The sequence below is a fragment of the Hyperoodon ampullatus genome (genome assembly GCF_949752795.1).
Source record: "Hyperoodon ampullatus genome assembly, chromosome: 9".
Classification (NCBI taxonomy): Eukaryota; Metazoa; Chordata; class Mammalia; order Artiodactyla; family Ziphiidae; genus Hyperoodon; species Hyperoodon ampullatus.
This window is the reverse complement of record NC_136922.1, coordinates 12,234,770-12,256,155: the sequence shown is the minus strand read 5'-3', so window position 1 is coordinate 12,256,155 and position 21,386 is coordinate 12,234,770. Positions and strand designations below refer to the sequence as shown.

Here is a 21,386-nt window from a genome sequence, read left to right as displayed (position 1 = left end):
TCTGCTAATTCCACTACCTCTTTCCTTCTGGGGATGTTTCTATTGACTAATTTTTCTCTATTATGGGTATCCATTATGCTTTCACATGTGTTTAGTAATTTTCGGTTGAATGACAGGTATTAAATTTTTTGTTGCATGTTGGACTTCTTTTCTGGTTAAGCATTTAAATCACTTGAAGATATATGTGACCCTTTTGAGGTTATTTTTAAGCTCTTTTGAAGAGAGGGTCTAGAGTAGCCTTTATTCCAGGGCTAATTTTAGCTCCCCTTCTAAGATACAGTCCTTTTGGGTTCTCTGCTGAATGCCTCATGTATTTAGTATAGTTTCTCCATTCTTACTGGTGGCAAAATGAACAGTTTTATAGCCCTGTCTGAACTCTGGAAATTGTTTGACTTAACAGCTCTCCAGTAATTGTTTTTTCCCCAGAAGTTGTTCTTTCTTGTCCTTTTGAGGTTTTACTCTAGGCATATAAGTACTGGTATTCAGCTAAGAATCAAGGGCAACATGTAGGCAGATTTCTGGGGCTCTTTCTCTGCATAGCTTCCTTTTCTCGTGTATTCTACCCTGCACATTCTAGCTACCTTAGCTCTCTCTTCTCTCGTCTCTGTCTTATCAACTCACTGAGATTAATGGGCTCCTTTTTAGAACCACAGTTCTAAAATTACCTCTAGTTAGAAAGCCTGGCTGATGGTAAAACTCACCTCATTTCACTTTTCTCGTGTATCACAGTCCTTTGTTGCCTGTTGTTTGATGTCTGAAAATAATTGTTTTCTATATTTTGTCCAGTTTTTAGTTATTTATAGGAGAGTATTTCTGGACCCTCTTACTCCCTCATGACTGGCAGCAGAAGTCCCTCTCCATGTTAGAAATGGTTGTTCTTGGTGTTTTAGACCATATTTTGATAGTGAAATTTTAATACAGCAGGGGACCCATCAAGTGCTTTCTCCTTCCCTTTATTTATTACCTGCTAGTACACTGCTTTCAGCTTTCTGTTAGAGATGGGATTTTTAGTAAGTTTGACTGTTAGAGCTGGTATGGCTTCCTTAATGTTGAGTTGTACTCTGAGAATTTGTCTGTAGCCTGTATAACTAAGCAGCTGTTCTACTTCTGTTGCAACCCAGTGAGAGTTCTAATTCTTAGAAGACTTTAGTCAGAACTGAAATGGGCCAGTGGTCATATATAATCAACTCTCTTACGAGGTACTCAGTGTCACCTGTAAGGGATATCCAGAAGAGAGTCAGGAGAAGCTTAGGAGTGCAGTCTAAGCTGGAGACTTAACTGTTTTCCAGGTTTCCTCATCCATGCATTTAGAGACCACCTTTTTGCCTATGTATGTTTGTCTGTCTGACCGTTGATCCCTTTCTTCCTTTCCTCCCTCCCTTCTTTCTTTCATCTATCCAGTTACTTGTCAGCTTTTATTGGATTGGCCAGAAAGTTCTTTCGGGGTTTTTTGGGTTTTTCCGTAACATGTTATGGAAAAACCCAAACAAACTTTCTGGCCAACACAGTATATAAATATCTTTATCTCCAAGTTTTAAGGCACCTTTAGAAATTTTTAGTGTATCAAATATTTGTTTTAAAAAGCTTAGTAACATAAATTTAAAACTGCTATTACATGTAAAAATACATAGACACCAAAGTCAAGTTTTGGACTTTGTGTATTTTTTTTCAGTGGTTGTGATATTAAAATACAGATCTAGTAACAGCCTCTATCCGAAATTCCTTCAGGATAACATTCTAGGCATGAGAATAGGCTTTGAAATGTTTTTTTGGGCCTTTGTTTGTTTATTTTTTTTTTGTTTTTGGCCAACTGCCCTGTTTAAAAGATCCCATTAATATAGCTATTTCTAAATTTCTGTATATTAGTATCTGTTGATAGGCCATATATATTGTTATGTACCTATATCTAACTGACTGTGAGGAATAAGACAGTAGTTAAAATCAAAGGCTGATGGTAAATGGGAACATATCCATGGTAAAAATACTCACTTAAAGGGATTCTTAGACAAAAGGAAATTGACACGATCAGAACATCCCATGAGAATTTTCACTTGTAAGTATTGTGAAAGTCTTGAATCCTATGGAACTAGGCTTAAAGTACTAGTCATGTTCAAAGAGCTCTTAACTGAGAAGTCTAAAAGAGACCATTGCATCAAGAAGTCAGAGGGAATTGCAATAAGGAATGAATGAATGACTGATTTATGTGCTATAACTGGGAAATTTTGAATAATAGGTGGTTTCTTTTTAGTTTTAACTGTGCTTCTACAATATGATATTTCTAGCAGGATAAAATATAAGTTTAGGACTCTAAACGTGTGATACTGTATAAGGAGTTTAAGGTAGAAGAGAAATAAAGATACCAAAGTTGTAGGAAGAAAACACATTTTATAAAAAAGGGAATGACATAGTAAAGATGAAGACTTTCATTAAAAAAATCATGAGTTCTTTTCATTTTACAAAAAATGAGCATTTTCCAGTTTGGTGGTAGTATATGTAGTACCGCTTATTTTTATCTAGTTGATTTACTTAACTGTTAGCAAAATAAGTGGAATCCATATTATTTTTTTGCCCTTGATTTGATGTTGCCTGTTATAAGGTTCTTGTGATTTTCTTTAGGTGTCACTGCTTCGTATTTGTCTTAAGTAAAATTTAGTAATTTTTTTTAGAATGTTAGGTTCATAATTCTTTTACCTCAGTTTCAAAACTTGTATTACTTTTGCATTCTAATCTTGTAACTGTTTCATTGTTCCTAATAATTACTGAGCCTGTGTATTTATTGTTTAAACCTTTGTTATAAAATGCTAGAAGATATAACTAGGGTGATGGGTCAGTCATTTCTGCTCATTTGTGTCCTGTGAACAGGTAACCTTCAAAAGATTCTATCCCATGATCATCCTCCAGAGTATTCGGCTGATTTCTATGCTGCCTACATTAACATTCTTCTTGGAGTTTTCTACACCGTCTGTCGAGATTTGAAGGAGCTCCGGCATCTGGTCCGTGCTCATTTTGCTTAAAAAAAATGTACATCTTTTAATATTTTTCCATAAAGAAAGGGTGTGAGATAGGCTAGAAGCTGAAAATTTATTCTGGAAATTTGGATATGGCCTTTGGGAGCAAATACACCCTAAGAATGTAGAAGTCTGTGGGTTAGTACAAACTTTGACCTGATCAGAAACCTTTCAGTCATTTTTAGTTGTTTCTTTTCATACATCCTTAGGAGTGTTTTTTTAATTTCCTCCTTTCTCTTTTCTCTAATTGCAGAAAATGTTTAACTTTATTAAAATTAAAACGAAGATTAACAGAAAGGTGGTGTGAAAACTTAATAAGCAATTTTATATCTTTTTAATTTTTTGTAACAGATTTTTTCAGGTTTATGTATGTATTGATAGTGGTCTGGAATCTAGATGAATTTGAATATGGTCAGAAGCTTTATATAGGTGTTTCATTAGCCACTGACCTTGAGTTAGTAATCTTTATATAAAGGAATACTTTGGATATTTATATAAAAGATTACTTTAAAAAGTTTTTTTAAAACATTAGAATAGCTGTTTATACTTCATAGGCAGTTCGGAAAATAATTGTATTTACTTTAATTTTCATATTTAATTTATTTTTTACCTTTCTACTTTAGTTGTGGGGATCTGAAAAGGAGGAGGCAAGAATATCTGGTTTCACTTTTAGAACCTTTTATTAATACTTAAGGTCTTATCTCCATGTAATAGAAAATGGTAATATATCTAAAGCTAGAAAACAGTTGCTTTCTTTTTTTTTATTTTTATTTTTTATTATTAGTTTCTGCTTTACAACAAAGTGAATCAGTCACACATATACATCTGTTCCCCCATCCCTTCCCTCTTGCGTCTCCCTCCCTCCCACCCTCCCTATCCCACCCCTCCAGGCGGTCACAAAGCACCGAGCTGATCTCCCTGTGCTATGCGGCTGCTTCCCACTATCTATCTACCTTACAAAACAGTTGCTTTCAAAGGAACAGATTCTATATCTCTTGGTACATTTTCTTTGCTTTGCTCTTTTCTTTGCTCTGAAAAGTATTAGAGGGATTCAGTGTGTATTTGAGATAGAATATAGGAGAAAATGACCATTTAAAATTGTGTTCACATTTAGTATGTTTTTGGAACTTTTAAACTTTAGGCCTCTTCTGATTTAGTTGTACGTTTCAAGCATCTTCTGAGTAGGGAAAAAACAGAAGACAAGCTGTTCTAGTTCAAGCTCCTCACTAACATCTCTCTGGAAGTTGAATGTCTGAGACTCCTGGTGCCCAAGGGAAATGACAACAGGGGGGCTTACAGAGAGGAGCGAGGGTCAGTGCACGGCCTCAGTGTGAGATGGAGTCAGGAGCAAATACTCATCCATTGTCCTTCCTGGGAAATAACTTGTAGCTTCTACTCCTTAGCACTGATGTCCTTGAAACCTGTGGGAATCTGTGCTGGCAGCCATTTCAAAGTAGATTATAAAGTACAAGAAGGAGGAATTATTTAGAGAAACTATTAGTAGGAAAAGAAAATGTGAAATTTAAACATGGTTTTTATAAAGTCCTTTGGATTTCACTGAGGAATGATTTTATTTAGGGATGAGGTTACAGCTTTTTATGTTATTGTTACATCATTCATAAACTTGAGGCTTGAAGTATGGTTTAAGTCTTTACTACTACTAGTAATACTAATAAATATAAGAAATGATCTTTAAGCATTGGAGAAAAGATAGTATAGTGCTATATTTTTCTGAGTATGTAGAACATAGGATAATAAATATATGTTGTCCTTTTTCCTTCAAATGGATACTATTATTTGTTTTAAAGTTTGTAAGTGGCATATTTCTTAAGAGTTTAATAAATCATCTGCAGAATATTCTTTTTAGGCATCTTTTCTATGTATGTGCTTTTTTTAAAATATAAATTTATGTTTTTATTTTTGGCTGCATTGGGTCTCCGTTGCTGCACGCAGGCTTTCTCTAGTTGTGGCGAGCAGGGGCTACTCTTTGTTGCGGTGCACGGGCTTCTCATTGCGGTGGCTTCTCTTGTTGCAGAGCACAGGCTCTAGGCGCGCGGGCTCAGTAGTGGCTCGTGGGCTCTAGAGTGCAGGCTCAGTAGTTGTGGCGCACAGGCTTAGTTGCTCCGTGGCATGTGGGATCTTCCCGGACCAGGGCTCGAAGCTGTGTCCCCTGCACTAGCAGACAGATTCTTAACCACTGCACCACCAGGGAAGCCCCGATGTATGTGCTTTTAAATTTGCTTTGGGAATTGTTACATTTCTTTATATCTAGAGGCTGATACATTAGGCAGGATTTAGCCAGTTAAGGAATATTTTACATATTGTTTTACTGTTGTTATTGATAATTGTGGTTTTATTGTTGTAGTAATAAACTATAATAACATTTTACTTGAGCAATTATATTGAAATAAAATTGCCTGAATTCTAATAAAATTTTTACTTGAAAAATAATATTTAACTGTGGTAGATAAGTGCTTTTTTCTCTTTTTTTTTTCTTGTTTATAGGCAGTACTTAATTTTCCTAAATATTGTGAACCTGTTGTTAAAGGAGAAGGTAACTATAATTTTTCTATAATAATATTTCTTTTGAAAAAAGTTTCTGTAATATCTAAATTATTGAAATTTTCTCTCTTTGGAGTAGCAAGTGAACGTGATACTCGCAAACTCTGGAGAAATATTGAACCTCATTTGAAAAAAGCCATGCAGACTGTTTATCTCAGGGAGATATCAAGGTAATTTTCTATTTAGTATATGTATTTTTTCTATATTTGGGATATTCACTAAAGTGTACATGTTTTCCTTTACCTTCTTCACATTGGGAAAAAACTCTTGTGATTTGAATCATTTCTTATTATTTTGGGAAGGACAAACAATTTTTAGCCAGTATGTTACACAAGTCATATTACTAATAATTGCTAACCTTTTTAAATCTGGAAAGCTACAGGAAAATCAGTTTCAGCTTTGTTTTTTATATTTATGTTAGATATTTGAATGGTATAATAAAAAATTGATCATTAAAGAAATGTGTGAGTCAAGTCATAAATCTACATTTGTCTGTTATTAGACTTTCATAGTAATGAAGCTGCTTAGGAGACATGGTTGCACAGACATAGAGTAGTGAGAAGAACATAGTTTTGATTTCCAGCTTAGCCGTTTTCTGCCTTATGAGGTCTTAGCAATTCACCTAAAACCTCTAGACCTCGGATCCCTCTTCTAACAATCCTTAGAAGATTTCAATAATATATGTGAAGATGATGTGTGAATAATAAAGTGCCTTATAGGTGTTAGGTTTAGCCTACATTACAAAGCAACATAGAAATTTTAAAACGGCAACGCTTTTGTCTTTTTTCACTTTCTAATCAATTTTGTTATCATTTTTCTTTCATGAATACCTTATTCTATAACTACTTTGTGCTTGATTTAATTAGCTGATTATAAGAATGTAATAGTTTCTAAATAAGTAGAAACATTACAAAGATATTATTATTCTTCTTTTTAATAATTGATGAGAATTTTTAGAAGTCACAGAAAAGCTTGTGATCTGATCTTTTAAAGATAGAAAAATTTGGATGCTTGTTAAAGTGACTCTTACATAGTAATACAAGGACTTCCAGTTTCCCATAGGGTAGTGTTGGCCACCTAAATCAAGTTCTCTCCACAAGGTCAGTAAGGAAAGCAAATAAAATCACTCATAACCCTTGCCTGCAATATGACTAGGAGTCTACAGCGCTGACTGTAAACTTCAGTTTATATGTAAATAGTGAAATAAATAACTGAAGCCAGCAAAGCCAACTCTGGGGCTTACGCTGAAGTGAAAAGTTAAGCAAAGACTATAAGGAAAAGAGGAGAGGACAGTGGGGACAGGGGATGGGGTCGACTTGACGTGATGAAATACAAATGAATCACCTCCAGAAAGAGAGTCCTACCCTGAGTGGGATAATCCTGAGAACAAGTGAGACCTGAGGGATTAGAGCACCGGCTACTGAAGAATCAAAAGGAAGTGTTTCAAGAGTATGTAGACAAGGATTAACAAGGCAGATTGGGGAAAGTACGGTTTTTGAGGGGAGACGGAGAGGTGATTTGGAAGGACGTGGCATCTTCTGGAGGCTTGGTGGTGAAGAATGAAGCAAGGGGTGGAAATTAAGGCAAAAATATGTCACTTACAAAGGAAAGTGAATCTGTAACAAAGCAAGACAACAAGTGAGCAACATTTTCAAGAAACTTAAGGAGAGAGGATGTGTAAGCCAAGGAATTTTATATCTAGGCAACCTGTCATTCAGGTATCGTGGCTATAGAAAAACAGTTTTAAACATGTGAGAACTCAGGGAACAGTGTACTCATAAGCACTTCCTGAAGAGTCTGCTAGTGACAGTGTTGGTGCAATGGAGATGACTGGGGAACTTTAGCAAAAGGAGTGATGAGCACCAAATTTTGATTAATTTTAGCTCAAAACGAAAAGATGGGAATGAGGGTAGAAGAACACTATGTATATGTTACATACTTTGACGGGATGGGAATAACACAGTTACAAGGTTAAAAAATGGGAAAAGAAGAGAAAGAGAAAGGGCAAAGTAGAATAAACTCATTGTTTGCTGTACAGGTAAAAGAGGGCATCAGAATAATTCAGAACCTAAAACTATTAAAAAAAAAAGTACTCAAAGAGGTCTCACACCCCATTATTCCTTTCATTCCTTTCCTAACCACATATATAATTTCTGATTTGTACTCATCTTCTTTTACAAGTATGCATATATAACATCTTTATATATGCAATTAATATATAATCTTTAGTATGTTTCTTTCACAAAAAGGTATAGAACACAGAAATAAGCATTGCTAATTTGACCTCCTGCCTTACCGAGGCATTCTGAAAACGTTTTTCTTTAATGGGGTACACCCATTTATATTTATTGATAGGAAATATATATGTTTTATTAACTGTTGTATTAATTTGCAGAATTTCCTATGTGGTTATTTTCTTTGTCTTTTTGAAAAAAAATTTTGGTATTTAGGGCAGTTTACATTTTTGTTCCTTTATAATAATAGCGTATATAATGCCCTTAGTTACCTTTTTGTCACACTGTGACATAAAGGATCAGTGAGACTCTCCAATAGTGTAGTAGAGAAATGGCATTCTAAGCCTGGTGATATCTCCTGGTCCATTTGAAGTTTCTTCACAGTAAATGACTCAGCTGTTTTCCCTGCTACCCCCAACCTCCATTCACCTGTGTATAATAAAATTTTTACTAAATTAAAGAATAATAATCATCACATGTTTCATATTTTCTAATTGAGATTAAATAATTGGGATGAGCAGAATAAAGAAAAGGAGAATAAAGCTATAGAAGGTTAGATGCTCACTCAGCAAACTGTTATTGGGAATATATGTTGGTTTTATAGCTTTTATAAGCAATTTGGACAAATTATGAAAAAGTCCCCAACCTTGTTCCCTGGTAGTGGAACTAAGAGCTGAATCCTTGTAGCATGCCTGCAGAGTTTGTGTTATTTACTGGCTGAGTGTCCTTGGGCAACTTAACCTGTGGGCCTCAGTTTTCTGATGTAATGATACTTACTTTAAGAAATTGTTATGGAGTTTAGAAATGGTGTATAACAATTGTATTTAATATGATAACTGGAATATTGGGAGTTTTATTGTATGGTAGGTGATGTTATTTATTTGTTGGTGCTTTTTGATAGCTTTGTAATTATGATCAGAGGAAAAGAGATTTTAAAAAATTTAACATCTGGGCATTGATATATAAGTTTATATTGTTCTAATATACACTAAATGATTTTGTAGTGGGACCAACATGTATATGTTATTTGTCTTATTTATAAGGCGATTAAATGTATTTTGTCAAGTAAAAAAGTTTTAGTTTTTCTATGGCTTTGTTTTAAGTACAGTACATTGATTTTATATGTTTTCAATCCATCATTGCTCTTTCTTTTTTTTTTTTTCAGTTCACAGTGGGAAAAGCTACAGAAAGATGACACAGATCCAGGACAACTGAAAGGTATCAAAGGAAGTGTTGAGACAATTACCAGAGACACTTCTTTAATTAATTACTAATAATCAAGATACTAAAGTTAACACTAAAGATAGTGTGTTAATTGACTGTTATCAGTAGGCTTCCAGTCCACAGTAGGCAATTACTAGTTAAGTTTTTGGGGAGTCAGAAGTTATATGCAGATTTTCTACTGTGTAGGAGTTGGGTGTCTGTGCCCCTAACATTCCCCCACCCCGTATGGGTCAACTTTACTTTTACTTTAAAAAAAAAAGTAAAGCAACTATCTAAAATACTCTTATTTAAAAGTTGGGTCAGTAGACAGTTGGGTCAGTGGGGGAAGTGGTATGAAATGAAGTGGTATTGAGATTCCATTTTGGTTTTTATTTTTAAATTTTATTTATTTATTTTTAAAGATTTATTTATTGTTTATTTTATTTATTTTTGGCAGTGCCAGGAATTAGTTGTGGAATGTGGGATCTTCATTGAGGCATATGGGATCTTTCATTTCAGCGCACAGGCTTCTCTCTAGTTGTGGTGCTTGGGTTTTCTCTCTCTAATTGTGGCGCTTGGGTTCCAGAGTGCATGAGCTCTGTAGTTTGCGGCATGCAGGCTGTCTAGTTGAAGCTCAGTAGTTGTGGTGTGCAGGCTAGTTGCCCTGTGGCATGTGGGATCTTAGTTCCCTGACCAGGGATTGAACCTGTGTCCCCTGCATTGTAAGGCGGATTCTTTACCACTGGACCACTAGGGAAGTCCCTGTTTTGGTTTTTAAATGCTTGAAGTACCATACAAGTGATTTTCAGTTGTGTGTTGGAATGAAAAGAAATAGATACTAGAGTTTAAAAAAATCTGCAGTAATTTGCTCTGCTGCCTGTGTGGCCTTGAGCCCAACTCAGTGTCTTTATCTAAAATGGAAAGAATATCTACTTCTAAGTTACTGCAGAGATTCAGAGATGTTTAAGGAAAGCACCTAGCACAGTGTCTTACACATACTAGATATTTCAGTAAATATCAGATTCCTTTTTCCCTTCCCATAAAAGTCATTGCTGCTTGACTGACTCTATTATTTTATATATCCATTCATTCAGTTATTTCCTTTGTACAAGGTACTGTAGGGATACAAAGAAACAGTAGAATTGGCTCCTTCAGTGAACACTGTAGCTTAGTAAGAAATATCACTTATGGGGCTTCCCGGAGGGCGCAGTGGTTGAGAGTCCGCCTGCCGATGCAGGGGACACGGGTTCGTGCCCCAGTCCGGGAAGATCCCACATGCCGCGGAACGGCTAGTCCCATGAGCCATGGCTGCTGAGCCTGCGCGTCTGGAGCCTGTGCTCCGCAACAGGAGAGGCCACGACAGTGAGAGGCCCGCGTACCGCAAAAAAAAAAAAAAAAGAAAGAAAGAAATATCACTTATGTTAAATTAATTCTTTATATAAGGTATAAAGTTATGTGGACCGTAAGTAAGACACATGAAGTAAGAATTCACAGTGGAGACAAGTTGTCTCTTTTGGTGTGGTAGGGAAGCATCAGGGAAGGTTTAATGGAGAGTGTGGCTTTGAAGGGCAGGACTTTAGAAGAGGCGGAGCCCAACACAAATGACAGAACGAGCAGAGCGTATCATTAATGAGAATGTTTCCCCCACCACCATCATTATCGTGGCACGGTAAGCTCAGGGCACTTTGAAATCTTTTGACTAGAGGGTACCACATGGAAGTCAAAAGATAAGTGAGAAAAGAGATACTTAAAATCTAATGGTAGCCTGTTAAATACCTTCATAAAAGTATTTTGTTGTCTAGGTCTCTCGGCATATACTCACATGGAACTTCCATATTACTCTAAGTTTATTCTCATTGCTGCATACCTCGCTTCTTATAATCCAGCAAGAACTGACAAAAGGTTTTTCCTTAAGGTAATCATTATTTCTTTTTCACTTTATTTTTGCAGATCTAGGGAATATTTTGAAATTCTTCAACACCTGTAAATTTGTAAGGGATAAAGATTAGAATAAGAGATTCCTAAATATGTATTTAGGACTCATTCTTTAAAGATTTTGTTTGTTTATTTCCCTTTAATCATTTATTCTTTTTTTCCCACTTTACCTTTGCCAGTCAACAATGTTATCTGAGAACTTTCTTTAGGATATTGGGGGTGAGTGAGTGCCACTTTTGGGGTGGGGACAGTCGTGGAGCAGACAGGCTAAAAAAGAGGTGGTATTAGTGTCTAGTAAGCATGATATGATAAACAAGTTGCAGGGAAGTGTCGAGGAAAGAAGGCTTCATGGAGGGGGTAGCATTGCTTGCTGAATTTTGAAAGACAAATTAGTCTGAAAATGACAGCAAAAAACAATATTCCTGAAATGAATGTTGATAATAAAATCTAGAGGCCCTCAGAACTTTATCCATCAATGGAGCATTCCTCACACTTAAACTTCCCAAAAGGGTTTCTTTAGGATGCGTGAGCCATTACCTCAATCACCTTCCACCTAAGCAAAGACCATCTCTCCTCCAGAGTGAACTCGGGTGGTCTGTGTGGTCTTCACCCTATAACCACTCGGTCTCTCTTACCAAGGCATTATGTCAAGTGGGTGAAAATTATCCTTGCAACCACATATATTTTGCTACACATCCTAAGCAAGTCCAATTACAAGCTGATTAATAAAAAAAATTCAAACTGAACTTTTCTGTTTCCAGAACTTAGCTGTTTTTCCTCCCGACTCCCCAAGCTTTTGTTTACATTGGTTTCTCCATCTAGAATTCCTTCCTCTCCAATCTCTACATGCTTAAATTCCACCTATTCTTTTTTTTTTCCCCTTTAATCATTTATTTTTGACTTCTCACTTTAAGATCACAGCCTGAATGGGTGAAGTAGGTAGTTTCACAGAAGAGTTCAGGTATACCTTAGGTAATAATTCTACATTTAAAAAAATGTAACTAAGGTTTTGTTAAAAATATGAGAGATGGGAATGATTTTAAGGATAGTAACTCCTTTATTGTTCTGAAGCTCCTACTATAGTATCATGTACTCCATACATCATTATCCAGAACATTCAGGAGGCTCTCTGCATGTATATTAGTTGGAGAAATCTCATTTTAGAATTTTCTTCTTGAAAACAAATAATATGCAGTTTGATTTATTATTAAATATAATACATTTTTGTCTATTTTTTGTCTATCTCTACCACTGGTCTTTGGTTTCAAGAGGGCAAGGACTGCATCTATATTTTTTCCCTACTATTGAATCCCAAGTGCTTAACTAAATGATCTCAATTTTATGCGAATTGACAACCTGCCTTACAGAATGAATTGAAAACCCATTTATCTTTGGAAGTTTTGTTTTTATAGAAATAAATGTGCTGTAATAAATCAATATAAGTTCTTTTAGGAAATATCACTTTTATTTTGAAACCTCTTTCTTTACATGCACAAGTAATCCTGTATACAATCAAAATTGATTTAAAAAGCCTAAAGTATGTTGGTATTTTAAGGTGATGTTTTAGGTGATAAATAGAATAAAATAAAAAAGCCTAAGATACATAAGTTACTCTTATGTGTGTCATGTTTTAAACAAATTATGCTTTCTGGTTTTGTGGAGTACTATCTTTCATCTTAAAAATTATTTTGCTTAATTGCAGCATCATGGGAAAATTAAGAAAACCAACTTTCTAAAGAAACACGAAAAGGTATTTATGTTGTAATTTCTTTAATGGGAAAAACTTACAAATTTAGTATATTATAGGAAGTCGGTAAATGCATAATTGTATGCATTTACATAGTCATTTGGATTAAGAAGTTACTTGTATTGATATGGTACCATCATAATGCTGTAGTAGTATTTTGTTACGTTGGATACAGTGATTGGGGAGGCACAATTCAGGTGAGCTGGTTCTAGAGATAAAAGGGAGTTGACAAAATTTTTCTAGTGAATTAATAGATGAAAAATGTCACCCTGGAATTTTTTATTAAATATGGCTTAGTTTCCTCTTTTCCCCTTCGAAACACCACAGAGATGGCATTGAAGAAATTTAAAAGGTTAAACTAATAAGGACTAAGCAGATGAGAGATCTATAAAATTTGGAATTGACTAGTAGATAGATATGTCTGTGACTAAGCACGTCAGAGAAGGCTGAAACCTAACCCCCAAAACAAGCTGATTTGACCCAAGGAATCTGGAAAAGCTTAGGAATTAGAAGCACTAAGCAACTTTGAATGCAGGGGTGTGGGGCAAGTTGAAATTTCCAAAAGGAGCATTTAGACTGTTCAGCTCTCTTGTACATCTTAACCACTGCGGTTTCTCCTGGCAGAAGATAGAGAAGTTAGAACTGTAGACTTTGCACTGTAGAAGCTGTGAGTTTTGTTTCTCACTCTCATTGTTAAAAGCAGTTTTGCTCAGTATACACTTCTGAATTGAGGACATTGTTTTACTGTTTTCTGGCTTTATTACTGCTAAAAAAAACTGCTGTGAGTCTCTTATTCCTGTGTTATTCCTCTGTTTTCTCTGGCTGCTTTCAAGTTCTCTTCTCCTGTTACTTTAGTCTTCTTACAGTTTCTCTGTAGTGTATCTGGGATTGAATTTCTTTTTACTTGGCGTTAGTTTTGCTTCCTAAATTTGAATAATGATGCCTGTATTTAATTCTGGTAAATTCTCAGTCATTAACTTTTCAAATATTGCGTCTCCTCCATTCTCTCTGACATGTTTTCCTGAGACACTGGTTAGGCTTATGATAGACCTTTTCAATCTATCATCTGTGTTTTTTAAGTCGTTATATTCTTCATTCCCTTTCATCTCTGCGTGCTATATTCTGGGTAATTTCTTCAGTTCTCTGTTCTTATTTTCTCTTCACCTTTGTCTGATCTATTTACATCAATTTTGTAATTTCAGTAATGTTATATGTAATCTTCAGAAGTTTTACTGGTTCATTTCAAGTCTATCTGATCACTTTAATGTTTTTCCTAGTCATATTTTTCTTTAACATAAAAAAACCTATTTAATATTCTGTGTCTTATATTTCAGTGTTAGAAGTCCTTGTTAGTCTAATTCCACGTTTTCTATTTTTGCTGATTTGTGCACATAATGTCCTGTTTCCTGAACATTTTATTATTTTTAATTGTTGGCTGAACTTGATCTTTGAATTTTTGAGGCCTGAGATGTGTTCCTTTGAAAGGTTTTACACGTACTTCTCTGCAAGCACTTGTGAACACCGGGAACCTGGGATCATTTGAAATTCAGTTCTCAGCCTGGGACTTGCAGACCACAAAGCTATTGTGAATTCTGCCCGCACATCAGCATAAGCTCTGGCTTCTAGTTAAAAGTCTCAGGGAAGCCTTTTTTCTCCGATTCACACAGAGCTAGAGTTTGGCAGGCAGATTTCCTCACCAAATCCATTTGCTTGGCACGGAAAGACTTTTCTAGTATGCCCTTTCACCGAGACATCTCTGATTAGGCTCTCCACTATAGGCAGGTCATTGATTTTGTACCCTCTTTCTTATGTATGTAGCTGCTTTGGGTCATAAAGGATGGGTAGGAGGAGAGAGCACTTCTGGCTGAGGTAGGGAGGGAAGGAGGTTTAGTAGTGCTTGCATTTTGAGTGGGCACTCAGGAATGGTGAGGATTAGATATGCAAAGATGGGAGGAGAAGACATTTTAGTTGAGGAAATGATTGGAGCCAAGAAACAGAGGTAAGATAGTATAGGGTATATACAAGAAATAATGAAATAAAATTGGCTGGAGTGTATGGTGAGTTTCAGAGAAAAATCAATTGAGGCCAAACTGTGGAGGAATTTCCTTACTGACCAGTTAAGGCAAGAAAGCCCATCTCTTCACCTCTGGTATCTCGGCACTTGGTGGTAATTGGTGGGTGTTTATTGCACAAATGAATAATTTGAATGAATGAAAGAAGGAAACCGAAGAATGAACATAAAGCTAAGAATTTTAGGCCTTATTCTTTAGACAGAGAAAATTATTTAAGAATGTTGAAGAGGGAGATATATGAGTGCTGATCAGTGAGGACTGTGAAAGAGCTGGTACTTTAGACCATCCTTGTGGAATGAGTGGATTTGTACAAGTCTAGGAAGACAGTCTTGACAGAGGGAGCCATATGAGCAAAGACACTGTGAAGTTGTCTTTAGTCCTAGGTGAGCTCTAGTTCTTGCGATGTTAGCCTCTTTTGTCTTTGGTTCATGTCATTTTAAAATCTGAGCCTAGTTACTAAAATCTGTGTACACTTAGTTGTTTCTTTGTATTTTTGTTCCCTCTCTTTTTGAAATCTTACTGAATGCTTACTCTGTGCCGTGCACTCTGCTAAATGCTGTGGACATAGTGGAGAACAAAATAACCATTGTCTCTGCCCTCATGAAACTCTCAGTTAGGGCATCAAACATTAAAAGCAGACCACACGAATAATAATCATAACAGTTGTTTTAAATCTGTTATGTATCTTCAGTTGTATAATTCTTTTTCTCTGTATATCCTCAGTTGACACTCATTTTTTAAGATTTTGCTTTTCAATTCACCTAATGCACGTATGTGATACCAGATTATCTGCCACTTAGTTTATGTGAAAAAGCAGCATTTTTCCTCTCCTCACTCCTAGTCCCATTCCCCACAATTAAGCTTCTTTTAATTGTTCCTAGTTTTAGTTTTTCTGGTATAAATATCTATAACTCTTAAGTTTATTTTCCCATCTCTGTTTTTCTTGGTTTAACTTGATACCAGTTTTCATTCCATTTTATCTCATTTATTTGGTTTCTTTTTTCGCTTATTTCTTCCGTTCGTACAGACTTTCATTCTGTCTAATAAGCTATAGCGAATCTAGTGAGGTATTTCTCACACTTTGACTTTCTCTCTAGGTGGGAAACCAGTTTGCATTTATAGCGTACAAAATCAGTTCTGTGAAGAAGATAAATGTCATATGCCCTCCATGGCACTAGAACACTTTAATTTTAAATTGGAAATGTGTTTTCTAATCACAGAATAAAAAGTGAAAATCAGAAAAGTGTCAGCAGCGTTTCACAGTGTGATTCTCAGCCTGAATTGCCTCCCACTTTATTCCCAACACTTCAGGAATTTGGTAATTTTTACTAACCTCAACTCACTTCTAAGTGTTAATGAGGACAGGGACACCAGTTCCATTTAGATAGCTCAACATTTACCTTTATTTTTTCCTTTCTTCCCTCTAATACCATTTCATTCATTATCCTTTCATCCATTCATTTATTTAACTAACAGTCCCAAGTGCTAGGGATGAAAAAGGTAAATAAAACATCTCCTGTGTTCAAGGCATTTGTGTAGAAAAGAAGATACGTATAAACAAGTATATCATGATGATGATAATAAAAGCTGTTGAGCAGTATAAGCCAAACACTGTTAAGCTCCACATATGATCTTACTTAATTCTCACAATGACCTAATAAATGTAGTTGCTATCATTATTCTTATTTTCTAGATGAAGAAAGTGAATATTAAAGAGAAATTTAGTAACTTGCCCAAGAATACATAGTTAACATGGTAGAACCAGCATCCAATTCCAGGACTTTCTGAATCCAAAGCCTCCCATGATGTTTAACCACTGTTCTTGTACTCATACACCTGATAATGATTAGTATCTAGGATTTTTAAAGCTCATACAAACTATTAAGAAGAAGGCAAAAATTCAGTAGATAAATGGGTAAACGATACAAAAAGGAACTGGAAATGTCTAACAAACGTAACATGATTATCATCCTCATTCACTAATGAGAGAAGTGCAACTTTAAACAACACTGAGGTATTATTTTACACTCTAAGATTGGCAAAACTAAAAAAATGTCTGATGATTCCAAGTGTTGGTGATAATATGGAAGAATAAGAGGCTGCGTGTTCTACAGGTTGGTCATATCTAATAAAGTTAATATGTGAATGTACTTTACATTGGTCAGGATAGGTTGGACAGTGGTGTAGTGAAAAATAAACCCCCTAACCCTCAGTGGCTTAACATAAAAGTTATGTATTGCTCATATGTATATATATATTGCTCACGACACAGTTGGATATGAGTTATATGGGCTTTTTTATGGTGGTATAGTGACGTCTAGTGAAACATGGTGGTCTCTTAAGTTGTCACCAAAGGTAAAGAAGAATAAGGATCCAGTGGTTTGAAAGGCCAGGTTTGGTAGTAGCTCACATCGCTGCCACCCATATTCTGTTGGCCAGAACTCAGATGGCGTCCATCTAACTGCAGGAGAGACTGAGACATGTAGTCTTCCTACATGCCCAAGAAGAAGCAGTGTTGATGAACACATAGCATTCTCTGCCCCCTACTTTAATCAAGCAATCCCACAGAGAAGTTCACACGTGTGCAAGGAGAAATGTACACAACTGGCCATCACAGTATTCTTTGTGATGAATTATAGGGATTAATTTTTTAGGGTAGACAGTGATTTGTTATGAAATGGAATTCTGTAGGGTAATTTAAAAATGGACTAGAGCTACATGTATCAAAATGAATAAATCTCAAAAACATAATGTTGAAGGAAAAAAGCAGTTTGGTAGAGTGCTATGTCCAAAATGATATCATTTATTTGAGATATTAGATTATGCAGACAACGCTGTGTATTGTTTATGGACACATATATAGCAGTAGTAGTTTAAAAATTGTCATGAAAATGATAAAAATACCAAATTCTGGATGGTGGTTCCTTCTAGGGAGGGAAGGGGAGAGTGGTATGTGGGAGGGATGCAAGGGAGCTTCAGTTTGTAATGTGATCTGATGCTTTTTTTGCACAAATTGCATAATGTTTGGATGTGATAAAATTGGGTGGTTGCATCGGTATTTATGAATCTCTTTTCTAAATGTTTGAAGTATTTAATAAGAAAAGCATATAAACTGATACCTGGAAAATGATTTCTAAACTATGTTTTAGATATAAATAGCTGAGGTAAATACTTCATTTTGTAATTCTGAGTAGGTTTTTTTTTTTTTTTTTACTTACAGTCATTCTTTTAAAGAAATAGTTATTCCCATGCTTGTAAATAAAGCTTCTCATTTTATTTGCCCTTGCTCATATAGAGTACTTAAATTATTACATTGCTACTAAAATTATCTAATAGAATTATCGAATTATCTGTAGACCCTTGAGCCACTGCAGTTTTCTAATGACAAGTAATTATACCATTGACTTTGTAGACAAGTATGAACATTTTACAATCTTAAAAATTTTTAATAAATTTTACTGTTTCCGACTGACAGCTTATTCACATATTATGAAACACTGCATTCATTTTCTAAGCTAGTATTTACTATAACTGATCTTTTTAGAACTATTAATGTTGAACAAATACATTTTTCAGGCAGTGGCACAAAGGAATGGTGAGGAGTTGGTAGTAAGCTCTATTCTAGGGGTTAGGGCCTAGACCCTTGTTTTGGTTGTACACTGTCGACAAATGACTTGGCTAAGTCACTTAACATCTGGTTACAACAGCAAAATAGGGGTGATGTTCGGGCCTAGACTGGGTAACTTGTGAGTCCTTTAATGTTTGTTGATGTAAATCAGAACATCTTGAAGAAAATGTTGAAAGATAAATCATGATCATATCAGGTAAAGTTTTAGAGATTGCAAGTTAGATTTATTAGCCTCTTAGGGGAACTGTATACAATGTAAATAAGTTGTTATTGGAATTTATAGTACAGAAAGTGAGTGGTCTGCTGTAAGAAGAAAATCCATGATCTTTTTTTCTTATAGACAAGCAATCATCTCCTCGGACCAAAACCGTTTCCACTAGACAGATTACTAGCAATATTATATAGTATTGTGGATAGCAGAGTTGCTCCAACAGCAAATATCTTCTCCCAGGTAATGTTAATGATTGGTTATAATGTATCATCTTTACCTTTATGGAATCCTTCAGGTAATCTGATCAGTATAGTTCCAGGCATTTAGATTTTTGGTCAGCATATGTTACTAATTTAACTATGTAATGAACAACATTCTTGGTAAGTAATTGAAATTCCAAATATAGAATTTTCGAGGGTGTTACTGAATTGCATATATTTAAAGGTATAATTTGATGACAGAAATAACTTGTTGTTTCTGGTCTTATTCTTTTCTTCAATGAAGGAATTTTTAAATGATTATAATCTTGCTGATTAAATAAAGTGCCTTCATGATTAAATTGATGAATTATAATATAGAAATATAATTTAATGAAAAAATTTAGAAATGTATTTATAAGAAAATAATCCATAATATTCTTATTCCTCATATATATACTTTGCAGGTTGATAGTATGCATTTAAAAAAATGATATATTGATATTTTCCAAAATGATTAAGTTCTTAAAATTTTCACTAGATGGCAGCAGTAGCATAAAAATAGGAAATAAGACATTTATAAAGTAGCTAAGGTTCTTTTTTTAGGTGACATTTAAGAAAAACTTATTTGTTAAAAATACAGTCACAGTAGATTTCTTAAATGGTCCAGAAAAACAGCACTTAGCACATGGTATGAATGGATAGAAGAAAAACCAAATGATGTAACTAGTATTTATTGAAAAGCAAAGTCACCTCAGATGTTTCAGTGAGCATTTTATTTTATGTATATGTTTTTAGGTTGAAAAACATGTAAATAATAGCATTTACATTTTAATTCACTTCAAATAAATTTGGTTCCTGAATGGATATTAGACTTTGTAATCTAATACGTGATAGTAACTTTTGATTCTTCATTTAAAGAAGTCTTTTGGGGACCAAAAATAGCTATGTTCTCAATGTGCTCAACATTAAAGTTAGATAATTTTTATATAAGTCAATTTTATAGAAAATCATATCTACATTTATTACATTTTTGAAGAATGGTAGTCTAGTGAGTTATTAGGTTATGTAAATAACTAGCTAGATGGGTAGGTGGATGGTAGCCCTAATGCTGATAGTTTAAAAAATCTAATTCAGTTTTAATCTGTATTATAGGGATTTTTTTGCCGTGTGTGTGTGTATGCATGTGTATATATATATTTAAATGCTTTTGTCTGAAATTAATTTTTAGTCAAACTGTACATTTTATTAGTAGCTTTCTACATGTAACGTGAGGTTTTTGTTTTGTTTTTGCTGTTGCAATAACTGTGAAATAGACATCTGGTATTATGATCTTTATTGTAAGGGATTGAGCCTCAGAGAGATTAAGTGATTTTCCCACTATGACAAAATGAGTAAATCTTTGAGAATTAAAGCCTAGGGAAGTGAAGGAGACAGTGCTTCTAAACAGAACAGAAAGGTGTTTGTATCACATGTGATTAATATTTCTTGGGTGCCCAAAAATTACGTTTGTGGGAGACACAAAGAAGGATAATAAATGTGCATTTCTTTCTTCCAGAGAGCTTATAATTTATTTTGGGGGTTGATTAAAAAACACGTACATAGAAGTAATATTGTAAGGCTGTAAGTGAATGCTAGATAGTGCTGCTGAGAAGTTTAGAAAGAGATCACTTTTGGATTGGACAAGAGGAGAGAACTTGAAGGTATCACAGAAAAAGTGAAAAATGGGGCCGGGCTATAGAGAATCAGTAGGATTTTTTTCTTTAAATATTTCTAATTTATATACAACATGTTTGTTGTACAAAAATGAGTAAAAAAAAAATAATAGTAAAATTAGCTGACATCTTGTTTCCAATGGATAGAATTTATAGAGCTCTAAGAGGGAGGATAATATGACCAAAGGTGTGGGACTAGGAAAAAAAGCAAGACACAGTTGTGAAGTGTCACACCAGATGAGTTGAAAGTAAGCGGAGTTATACTGTAGCAGTAGTAGCAGTCATTGTAGTTCTGATCTAGTATTAATACTGCCACCACCACACGTCACACCTTACATATTGCACCTAACATTGGTAGAGCATCTCCTAGCAGCAGGTCTAGGTTTATAGGGATGGACAATCAAAAATAATGATAGGCTGCTGATTTAGAGATCTGCTAGCTACTCTGAAGCTTTGATTATAGATGAACAATGTCACCAGTCTTTGTTTTCAATAATGCCTATAATGTTGTAATGAAACAATTTAACCCCAAATGTATCTCTATGTTTTAATGAAGCTAAATTCTTTTCAACGTTAACAACCTCAGTCTTTTTATTCTTTATTTCTTCTAACTAGCAGTAATCAAGATGATAAATTTTGTATATTTAAAACACTGCTTTAAATGAACTTATGTTTATTTGATGAGAAATCATTTAGGACTTGATCTCAGTGATTTCATTTGGGATACAAAGGTGGGGCGGGGGGCGGTACAAAGGGATAGTTACAGTCATCCCTCCATATCCGTAGGTTCTGCATCCACAGATTCAACCAACCACAGATTGAAAATATTCAGAAAAAAAGTTCAGAAAGTTCAAAAAAGCAAAACTTGAATTTG

General features: G+C 34.8%; 1 protein-coding gene across 1 annotated transcript in view; it reads left to right on the top strand.

The window, feature by feature from the left end:
* The window catches only part of ORC5 (origin recognition complex subunit 5), a gene marked incomplete at its 5' end in the record, with an annotated part of 83,225 nt that overhangs the window by 19,995 nt on the left and 41,844 nt on the right, over positions 1 to 21,386 (top strand). Inside the window, 7 exons of the mRNA XM_079711767.1 lie at positions 2,863 to 2,993; positions 5,514 to 5,562; positions 5,650 to 5,740; positions 8,970 to 9,022; positions 10,810 to 10,922; positions 12,645 to 12,692; positions 18,730 to 18,840. Of these exons, the coding sequence (XP_079567893.1) occupies positions 2,863 to 2,993; positions 5,514 to 5,562; positions 5,650 to 5,740; positions 8,970 to 9,022; positions 10,810 to 10,922; positions 12,645 to 12,692; positions 18,730 to 18,840 (596 nt within the window). The remainder of the gene's footprint in view (positions 1 to 2,862; positions 2,994 to 5,513; positions 5,563 to 5,649; positions 5,741 to 8,969; positions 9,023 to 10,809; positions 10,923 to 12,644; positions 12,693 to 18,729; positions 18,841 to 21,386) is intronic.